General features: G+C 36.4%; 1 protein-coding gene across 1 annotated transcript in view; it reads left to right on the top strand.

Annotated features, from left to right (window-relative positions):
- The first annotated feature begins 520 nt into the window (after nt 1–520).
- lrp2a (low density lipoprotein receptor-related protein 2a) overlaps nt 521–11,530 on the top strand; it is a 121,737-nt gene continuing 110,727 nt past the window's right edge. Inside the window, exons 1-4 of the mRNA XM_016252285.1 lie at nt 521–653; nt 5,922–6,059; nt 8,867–8,989; nt 10,927–11,043. Of these exons, the coding sequence (XP_016107771.1) occupies nt 521–653; nt 5,922–6,059; nt 8,867–8,989; nt 10,927–11,043 (511 nt within the window). The remainder of the gene's footprint in view (nt 654–5,921; nt 6,060–8,866; nt 8,990–10,926; nt 11,044–11,530) is intronic.

Below are 11,530 nucleotides of genomic sequence, written 5' to 3'. Positions count from 1 at the left end.
TTTCATTTTATTCCTTTAATGGATTAAAATTTCTGGGTAAATTGTAACAATAGGTTATTCTTTAACATTAGTTAATTTTAAAAACGATAAACTAAATGCAGTGCTATTTTAGTATCACTGGTATACTGATATTTTATTTTAATTTAGTTAATGTTTATTTTATTTTAAGTAATGATTAAGAAAATGTTTTAATTTTTTTTTACGGTTTTAGTTATAATTAACGATAATATCCCTGGCTAAATTAACAGCATTTTTACAGCCTTTATTAATCTAGGTTAATGTTCATTTCTGCATACTAATGCATTTTATGAATTAGCAATGACTATTATATTTATAGATTCAAATGAGATAAATAAAAGATATAAAAATTTTGTTTATTAACCACTTTTTACACTATTTATGATGTTTGCCTGTAGATTTTGGAACTAACGCATCTATTGGTGCTGATTATTTAAATTAATTTAAATAATTTGGACGATATTTCGGTCTCACACATTGCAAATTCATTCTAAAGTTTCCAATGGCAGTCAACTTCACCGATCTGAATGGTTTAATAGGCTTCCCGACTCTATGTTTGCCTCCTTTCCACTCGCCGCCAATGCCAAGCCGCGTTGGTGTACCAGTAGGTCTTTTCTCCACGACTCTGAGCCAAAGTCAGTTGTAAAGCAATTGACTGTATTCTGCGTCGTCCATTTCCATATGAAACGGGCTGCGGCACTCGGCTCCGCGTTATGGCCGGCCAGCTCTGGCGCTGGGCTGCCAGCCATTCCTGCGCATTTATTCACTCCGGCTGCCCCCCCAAAGCAGGGCGGCGTTGATGAAAGGAGCGGCACCTCTCCCATGGCCCCCGCGGGACTGGACAGAGATGTTTTGGGGGGCTTGCTAGTGGCTGGTAAGTGCCTTTAGGTTTTTTAAAGGGAAAGAGGGGTGGCAGAATGGAGGAGGATGGGCCTCTTTTCCTCTTTTCCTCTCTTCCTCTTTCTTTCGCGCAGGAAGCTCTACTGTATTCCCCCATTCTATTATCCGTCTCCATCAGGCCTTTTGGAGTGCTGACACTTTCAGTTATGGGGCTGCAGCCCTGCCAGCCAGGCCATTGTGCCATTGCGGTCTCACAGTGGGGTCTAAGCCTTTGGGAGGCTTCATTCTAATGAAAATTCCTCCACCGCACTCTCTTTGTGACCCGACGTTGGCACGTCCTTGTTTTTCCCCTCAGATAGTTTCGGGGATTCTTGCCTGCTGAGGGTTTAAGTTGGCTAATTAGAAAAGACATGCCCAGAGAGGAGACAGGGACTGAGGGGGGAAATAAAGGAAACAGCAAATGAAACAAACAGGGTAAGCAAAGACATTAATGAAGGAAGGAAAAACAAGTGGAGGACGACATTTGCATAATACAAGCCACTGTCCTGACAATGGCCCGCCAGGACAATCGCATAACTGTTGTCATTCGCACAATCTTAGTTAAGACGTCCAAATAAAACCCTTTTAAAGACACCCCAGGAAATGACAGGGCTAAATGCTTCGTTTTGCTGAGTGCAGGAACAGGATAGGCCCGCCGCTGTTCACTTTACCTGACGCTTTTCCCAGTTGCTGATACCGTCAGGAAACACTGGCTTTATTTTCCAGGCTCTTGGTGGATAGGTTTCAGCTTTTGGCAACGACTGATAAGTTGTATACACTCTTAAAAATAAAGGTGCTTCACGATGCCATAGAAGAACCTTTTGGTCTAAATGGTTGCATAAAGAACCTTTAACATCTGAAGAACCTTTCGGTTTCACAAAAGGTTCTTTGTGGAGAAAGAAGGTTCTTCGGATTATAAAAAGGTAAGAAAGAGATGGTTCTTTAAAGAACCTTTGACTGAATGGTTCTTTGTGGAACCAAAAATGGTTCTTCTATGGCATCGCTTGAAGAACCTTTTGAAGCACCTTTATTTTTAAGAGTGTAGATGACTCGTACTGTTAAACTGAGAGAAAACAATTCATTTGCAAGTGAAAATCAGTGCTATTTTAGTGTATATAATAATAATACTATTTTGAATAATCTTTTATTTTTATATTTTTTGTTGCCAACTTAATTTTAGTTCAAATTTTAGTAGTCAAATTTTGTTGTGGAGTTTTATCATTTTTATTTATTTATTTTCCCTTAAATATGTCTGTTCTATATGTATTTCATTTAAAAGGAATTTTAAAAAACTTTTAAAATGATTTAAAAATGGATTTAAAATGAATTTAAAATGGTTAAAAATAGAAAATTATTATATATAAAATACAGTGCAATCAGTTCGAACATAACAGAGTGCTCATTCAATAAATGCACAGCTAAACAGATGAGTTTTGAGTCTGCATTTAAATGTGACTAATGTTTTAGCACATCTGATCTCTTCTGGAAGCTGATTCCAACTGCGGGCGGCATAATAACTAAAAGCGGACTCACCTTGTTTTGTGTGAACCCTTGGTATTTCTAACTGACTCGATCCTAATGATCTGAGCGGTCTGTTAGTTTTATATTCAGTGAGCATATCTGCAATGTATTTAGGTTATAGGCCATTTAGTGATTTGTAAATGAGTAAAAGTACTTTAAAATCAATCCGAAACATAACTGGAAGCCAGTGTAAGGACCTGAGGACTGGTGTGATATGCTCAGATTTTTTGGTTCTAGCCAGAATCCTGGCAGCAGCGTTCTGGATGAGCTGCAGCTGTCTAATGGTCTTCTTGGGAAGGCCGGTGAGGAGACCATTACAATAGTCCACCCTGCTGGTGATAAAGGCATGAACAAGTTTCTCCAAGTCTTGACTGGAAACAAAACATCTCATTCTTGCAATGTTTTTGAGATGATCGTATGCTGATTTAGTTACTGCTTTGACATGACTACTGAAACTAAGGTCTGTCTCCAGAATCGCACCAAGATTCCTAACTTAATTTTTAGTTTTTTGACCCCTAGAGTCAAAGTATGCATTCACCTTGAAAACTTCATCTTTGTTTCCAAATGCAATGACTTCAGTTTTCTCCGTTTAACTGAAAAATGTTCTGGCACATCCAACTGTTAATTTCATCAATGCATTGGCATAGGGAGTCAATGGAGCTGTAGTCATTTGGTGATAAGGCTAGATAAATCTGGGTATGATCAGCATAGCTGTGATAAGCAACTTGGTTCTTTCTCATTATTTTACTTAGTGGGAGCATATACAGGCTAAACAAGAGCGGTGCAAGAATTGAGCCTTGTGGGACTCCGCATGTCATGGACGTCCACTTAGACTTATGCTTTCATATACTCACATAATAACCTCTCCCTTCTAAGTATGACCTGAACCATTTGATTACCATCCCAGAAAGCCCGACCCAGTTTTCCAGTCTCTCTAGAAGTATGTTATGATCGACAGTGTCAAATGCAGCACTGAGATCTAGTAGTACCAGCACTGATATTTTGCCAGAATCAGAATTAAAGTGAATATCATTTATTATCTTAATCTCTGTCTCTGTGCTGTGTAATTCATTTTAATGAATTCATCTGTATAGTTTTTATTACAGATTTAGTTTTAGTTATTTTAGTGCTTTAACTTAAATGAATAGGAATGGAAAGAAATTAAGGAATAAAAAAAATGAATAATAGAAAATGAATCAAAATCAATCACAATAAATAAATCAATAAAAATTAATTAAAAAAAGTTTTATTTTATTTCTGTCAACATTTATTTCAAGTAACAAAAATGTATTTTTTAGTTTTAGTCAATGAGAACAACCCTGGTGAAAATCAGGTATAAAATATAGCATTCTCATTTGCTCGTATCCTGGCAGCGTGTGTGGAAACGGTCTATTGCTGATGTTTAAAATTCTATTACTTGCGAGCAGGTGTCAGTAAGAGCGTCTCAACTCCCAGATCCTGTATATGCCAATTGTCTACCTGTGCATTACAGACGCTGCTGAAACCTCCGGGATCATGTCCTACCAACAAAGGCTTCCTTTGAGCGAGTAGAGCAGCAATTTTATCATTAGTAAACTGAGCAGGAAAAAGGCTCGTTTCCCAATTGGCTGCTGAAGGAGTTAAAAAGGAAGCCCATTTGGCTGGCATGCTTTAAAAGCATTTGCTGTGGTGTTTGGTCTAGACCTCTTGCTATGAGGAGGCCCTCGCTGAGCTTTTAGTGCTGTGGCTCAAGCACAAACCCCGTGGCCCTCTGGCAGAGCACGAAATCCATTATTAAAGAGCACATCATGGGGAACGAGGCTGATAAACTTCTGACTCATACATAATAAATGCTCTGCTAATACAGTGTTTGTTTTGCAATGGCACAGAACCAAAATGCTGTCCACTATGATATGTTTAAATTAATATTGAAGAGCCAGTTATGACAGAACTGAGAGTAGTAATATTTTACAAACTACCTGTGTACAGAAGTATGGAAGCCTGTTTCTGCTACTAAATAAAAAAATAGGTAAATATTATAATTAGGTAAAAAAGGTAATTGCAACTTTTTATCTCACAATTCTGACTTTTTTATCGGAACTGCAAGATGTAAACTAGCAATTGCATGATATAAAGTCGCAATTGCAAGTTATAAAGTCAGAATTGTGAGAGAGAAGTCATCAGAATTGCAAACAAAAAGTTCAGAGAAAAAAGTCAGAATTGCGAGATATAAACTCGCAATTGTGAGAAATAAAATCAGAATTGTGAGTTTATATTATCCATATTATATTATCCATACTGAAGGAAGCACATTAAAGGAATAATTCTTCCAAAAAATCAAAACGTATTCACTGCAAACCTGGAAAACTTTTCAAAAAACTGTCTTTTTTGGAGCCTTATAGTCATTATTACAATAAACTGTTGTTGTATGGCATTTCTGGCTGAACTGTTCCTTTAAATCTTGCTAAAACGCTTCCAACCTGCCATGTCTCATAACAAGAGGGAGTTGTTCCTCCATCCATTTAGAGATTACTTTATTGCACTGTAAGACTCATTTTTAGTCAGTCGGATGTCTAAACATATTACCTCAGATTTTTAGCAAGGCTTCTGGTCGGCTAAATGTCAATGATGACCTTGTTAGTTTAGCGCAGTTCTCAGTTTCCTATTGGCAGGCGCCGAGCTCTCGAGCTGTTTGATTGAGTTATATGAGTTTCCTAAAAGGCAGCAGGTCAGATAAGATTATCGTTTCAACCAATCCAAACAGCCACGCTTAATGAAAAATTAAAAAGTGCTTGTTAGTACATTATCATTTACTGAAACGTTATACAGTAAACTGACGTAAAATAAAAAAAACATTTGATGAAATATATACTGTATATATATATATATATATATAAGCCAGTAATGACAGTGTCGAAAAAAACGTAATCCAGAAAAATGTAAATTGAATTAAAAAAATTGGAATTTGGGAAAAAATAAAACATTTAATAGGGCCCTACTTATTTACCCCTAAAGAGTGCATATTAGTACCTTAAAACTACATATGTGACCCTGGACCACAAAACCAGTCTTAAGTGTCAATTTTTCAAAATTGAGATTTATACATCATATAATGAATAAGCTGAATAAATAAGCTTTCCATTGATGGTTTGTTATGGTAGGGCAATATTTGGCCGAGATACAACTATTTGGAATTCTAAATATTGAGAAAATCGCCTTTAAAGTTGTCCAAATTAAGTTCTTAGTAATCCATATTACTAATCAAAAATTAAGTTTTGATATAATTACGGTAGACAATTTACAAAATATCTTCATGGAGCATGATCTTTACTTCATATCCTAATGATTTTTGGCATAAAAGAAAAATCGATCATTTTTACCCAAACAATGTTTTTTTGGCTATTGCTACAAATATACCCGTGCTACTTATGTGCTTTTGGTCCAGGGTCACATATTAGTACCTAAAGAGTGCATACAGTATTAGTATCTTTTGACAAGGTTCAGCTGCAGTGACAGATGATCTGAATATCCTGTCATTTTCTGTGTAGGTTCAGGTTGTGAGGCGGGGTCTTTCCGCTGTGGGACAGGCCGTTGTATTCCAGCAAGCCAGAGGTGCGATGGAACAACCGACTGTTCGGATAACTCAGACGAAATTGGCTGCCGTAAGTAACTCTTCATCCACAGTCACAAGGTCACACTGACAGAGTGGCAAGTGTGAAATACAGCTGTTCAGTTTGTAATCCGTAACCCAGAACAGCATTAGCAGTAGCCATTAGGGATGTGCATCTCATGACTGAGGCATCTCGATGCATAGCCAACGATACGATACATTGAAGATACATATGAACAGTGTTGGGGGTAACGCATTACAAATAACGCGAGTTACGTAATCAGATTACTTTTTTCAAGTAACTAGTAAAGTAACGCATTACTTTTTAATTTACAAGATAATATCTGAGTTACTTTTTCAATTAAGTAACGCAAGTTACTTTTTTTCCCAATTTATTGATTGACGGCTCTCCTGTCCCTATGTTGAGAGAAATCAGAAGATGATACTGTAGTTCTATAATAAATATGAATATGCATTCATTCATCACACTCACACACACAAAAAAAACACAGATTCAGTGTCAAAAACCGATTAAAAAAATAATGCAACTCAGAATATGACATAAACCTGCAATAATTAAATGTTAAACAACACAAATATGCTTTATGTATTTAATCCCATTCTATTAACCAATATCTTTGCTTCTGACCTTCGATGATCCAGTTCAACCGTACTAATAAGCACAAATTACTACATTACATTCAAAAAATTGGAATTTGGGAAAAAATAAAACATTTAATAGGGCCCTACTTATTTACCCCTAAAGAGTGCATATTAGTACCTTAAAACTACATATGTGACCCTGGACCACAAAACCAGTCTTAAGTGTCAATTTTTCAAAATTGAGATTTATACATCATATAATGAATAAGCTGAATAAATAAGCTTTCCATTGATGTATGGTTTGTTATGGTAGGGCAATATTTGGCCGAGATACAACTATTTGGAATTCTAAATATTGAGAAAATCGCCTTTAAAGTTGTCCAAATTAAGTTCTTTTATTCATTTCACTTTTGCTGTGAAAAGGCTTTTATATTTGCCAAAAATATAATTGTTTTATTTTAAATACAAACAAGCAAGCCCTGTCCAGATTTTAAAAGTAATGCAAAATTAACGTAACACATTACTTTCCATAAAAAGTAACTAAGTAACGTAATTAGTTACTCGAGATACAACTATTTGGAATTCTAAATATTGAGAAAATCGCCTTTAAAGTTGTCCAAATTAAGTTCTTAGTAATCCATATTACTAATCAAAAATTAAGTTTTGATATAATTACGGTAGACAATTTACAAAATATCTTCATGGAACATGATCTTTACTTAATATCCTAATGATTTTTGGCATAAAAGAAAAATCGATCATTTTGACCAATACAATGTTTTTTTGGCTATTGCTACAAATATACCCATGCTACTTATGTGCTTTTGGTCCAGGGTCACATATTAGTACCTAAAGAGTGCATACAGTATTAGTATCTTTTGACAAGGTTCAGCTGCAGTGACAGCTTTTGTACCTTTGAACAGATCAGATTTGAGCAGTGCGATCCGATTTCGATTCGTTTCGATTCAACACAATGCGATTCGATGCAATGGAGAAAATATGATCACTTTAAATGCCTCGAGGCCTGTTTCCTAAAACAAGATAATCTAATAAGCCAGGCTTATTTCAGTTAGTCTGACTCATTTTCAAATGATTTGGTTCCATAAAGCAAATTTAACATAGACCTAGATCAAGCTTAGTCACTGTGGCAACATATGCTGGGAAACTAACCTGGTCTAAAGCAGGCTAACTGTCAGACTAAGCTAAGCTCCTCTACTGACCAATAGGAACATAATGATATTACCACTGTCTCACATACTATTATTTGACTTTTTTTTTACAGTTTCTTGCCATGCAGCCTTTGTCTCTGGTTTTATGACAGCTGTACCTTTTGTAGTTTGCAGAACATTAGAACATTACAATGTAAAATTGCTCTTTAAAGCATTAAAATAACTAAATTAAAAGTCCAAATCACTGAATTAAAAACAAAATAAATGATAAAGAAAATTATTATATTTTAACTGCTATAAGAAACACACATTAACTTATTTGAGCTTTAATTGGTACTGTAGCTACTAGCTTACATTTGATTTACCTGTTACAATAGTCTCTATACAGTTAGTGCTATCATAAAAATACACTTATATGTGGGTTTGACACATTTAATGTCCAACAACAAATATTTTAGCAAAATGAATGTATATTTTACTCAGAATTATTACGCTCCTATTCTATTGCGCTCCGTCTGTTTAGTCGCTCGTTGCTCTCACGTGCCTCGCCCACTCCTGACAGCAAAATGGATATGTTTGCATGACTTTCTAACATTTACAGATGAAAAATATACCTGTGACATGTCAGTTATGCACTGAGGAAAACACAACATCTCAAATGCATTAAACAGCACAGATATATTCACTGTTTGTCATGGTGGATCGATTTGATCCATGATTGACTTTAAGGTCTTCTTAAGAATAAGCGTGCAAGCGTGCACAAATTAGTGAGATTGTGTGAATTTCAATTGTCGTTTATGGAACCGCTTTAGCCCCGATTGATTTGTTAGGTTATTTCAAGTCAGGTTTTGGACTTTAATCCCAGTTTTTCCTCGGGTCTCTGTGGAAACTCTTCATATATACTTCAGAAAAAGTATTGGTTAAATGCTATTTCAAACACGTTTGGACCAATAAATAAATAAAATAGTTTTTCAAAAGATCATGTGGCATGTTTATTTCACTATATCGAGGAGCTTTTTGAAAGAAAAACGCAGGCCAGCTCAAATCTGTTCTTGGTTAACAATGCCGTCTCATTACGGCCCTCCAGCCCAGCCCACCTGCGAGAGTGCTCAGTTCCAGTGCTTGAGTGACGGCGAGTGCATTCCGCAGCACTGGGTCTGTGATGATGAAGAGGATTGTGAGGATGGCTCCGATGAAAGGCAGCACTGCCGTAAGTACACCTTATCTCCATCCGTCCGTCTCTCCCTCGCTTTCTGCTTCCATTTCAATTACGACTGTCCGTCAGAGCTGAGAGCTCCATTGACTCTCTGTAATGTACGGGGATGTAATTTCCGTCATGTCGGAGAAACACGATATCTCAGATGTGCAGGCAACAGTCTGAAAAACAAAAGGCAAAGCATGCATAACTGCCGTAAGTACACCTTATCTCCATCCGTCCGTCTCTCCCTCGCTTTCTGCTTCCATTTCAATTACGACTGTCCGTCAGAGCTGAGAGCTCCATTGACTCTCTGTAATGTACGGGGATGTAATTTCCGTCATGTCGGAGAAACACGATATCTCAGATGTGCAGGCAACAGTCTGAAAAACAAAAGGCAAAGCATGCATATGTTGTAGGGAGAGCATGCCACTTTAGTGAAGATGAGGACCACCCAGCGCACTCATATTATAATTGTCAGACTAAGCTAAGCTCCTCTACTGACCAATAGGAACATAATGATATTCCCACTGTCTCACATACTATTTTTTGACTTTTTTTTTACAGTTTCTTGCCATGCAGCCTTTGTCTCTGGTTTTATGACAGCTGTACCTTTTGTAGTTTGCAGAACATTAGAACATTACAATGTAAAATTGCTCTTTAAAGCATTAAAATAACTAAATTAAAAGTCCAAATCACTGAATTAAAAACAAAATAAATGATAAAGAAAATTATTATATTTTAACTGCTATAAGAAACACACATTAACTTATTTGAGCTTTAATTGGTACTGTAGCTACTAGCTTACATTTGATTTACCTGTTACAATAGTCTCTATACAGTTAGTGCTATCATAAAAATACACTTATATGTAGGTTTGACACATTTAATGTCCAACAACAAATATTTTAGCAAAATGAATGTATATTTTACTCAGAATTATTACGCTCCTATTCTATTGCGCTCCGTCTGTTTAGTCGCTCGTTGCTCTCACGTGCCTCGCCCACTCCTGACAGCAAAATGGATATGTTTGCATGACTTTCTAACATTTACAGATGAAAAATATACCTGTGACATGTCAGTTATGCACTGAGGAAAACACAACATCTCAAATGCATTAAACAGCACAGATATATTCACTGTTTGTCATGGTGGATCGATTTGATCCATGATTGACTTTAAGGTCTTCTTAAGAATAAGCGTGCAAGCGTGCACAAATTAGTGAGATTGTGTGAATTTCAATTGTCGTTTATGGAACCGCTTTAGCCCCGATTGATTTGTTAGGTTATTTCAAGTCAGGTTTTGGACTTTAATCCCAGTTTTTCCTCGGGTCTCTGTGGAAACTCTTCATATATACTTCAGAAAAAGTATTGGTTAAATGCTATTTCAAACACGTTTGGACCAATAAATAAATAAAATAGTTTTTCAAAAGATCATGTGGCATGTTTATTTCACTATATCGAGGAGCTTTTTGAAAGAAAAACGCAGGCCAGCTCAAATCTGTTCTTGGTTAACAATGCCGTCTCATTACGGCCCTCCAGCCCAGCCCACCTGCGAGAGTGCTCAGTTCCAGTGCTTGAGTGACGGCGAGTGCATTCCGCAGCACTGGGTCTGTGATGATGAAGAGGATTGTGAGGATGGCTCCGATGAAAGGCAGCACTGCCGTAAGTACACCTTATCTCCATCCGTCCGTCTCTCCCTCGCTTTCTGCTTCCATTTCAATTACGACTGTCCGTCAGAGCTGAGAGCTCCATTGACTCTCTGTAATGTACGGGGATGTAATTTCCGTCATGTCGGAGAAACACGATATCTCAGATGTGCAGGCAACAGTCTGAAAAACAAAAGGCAAAGCATGCATAGGTTGTTGTAGGGAGAGCATGCCACTTTAGTGAAGATGAGGACCACCCAGCGCACTCATATTATAATCATGTGTCTTTGATCTTTGCTGGCAGCTGGCAGGACGTGCTCCAGTTCACAGTTCACCTGTACGAATGGGGCCTGCATCCCGGGAGGATACAGGTGCGACCGTGTACCTGACTGTCTAGACGGCGCAGATGAGAGAAACTGCTGTAAGTATTCTGTCGGTATGTGTGTGATGGGATTAGAGCTGGACAATACAGCTATATATATATATATATATATATATATATATATATATATATATATATATATATATATATATATATATATATATATATATATATATATATATATATATATATATATATATATATATATATATATATATATATATATATATATATATATATATATATATATATATATATATATATATATTACAGCTGTTTATGGATATTCAATGTAACATTCAAAGGTTTGGGGTCACTAAGATTTTTTCATGTTTTTGCAGTATCTTATGACCACCAAGGTTGCATTAACTGTATTTGTAAAAAAAAAAAAAAAAATTATTCATTTTAAATTAAATTTTAAACTACAATTTAAAGGGGTCATATGATGCGATTTCAAGTTTTCCTTTCTCTTTGGAGTGTTACAAGCTGATTGTGCATAGATAAGATCCCTGAAGTTGCAAAGACT

This window comes from Sinocyclocheilus grahami, unplaced genomic scaffold, assembly GCF_001515645.1.
Source record: "Sinocyclocheilus grahami isolate Dianchi unplaced genomic scaffold, SAMN03320097.WGS_v1.1 scaffold1099.1, whole genome shotgun sequence".
Classification (NCBI taxonomy): Eukaryota; Metazoa; Chordata; class Actinopteri; order Cypriniformes; family Cyprinidae; genus Sinocyclocheilus; species Sinocyclocheilus grahami.
Note: the sequence above shows the minus strand (reverse complement) of the source record. Positions and strands in the feature narration are given on the sequence as shown.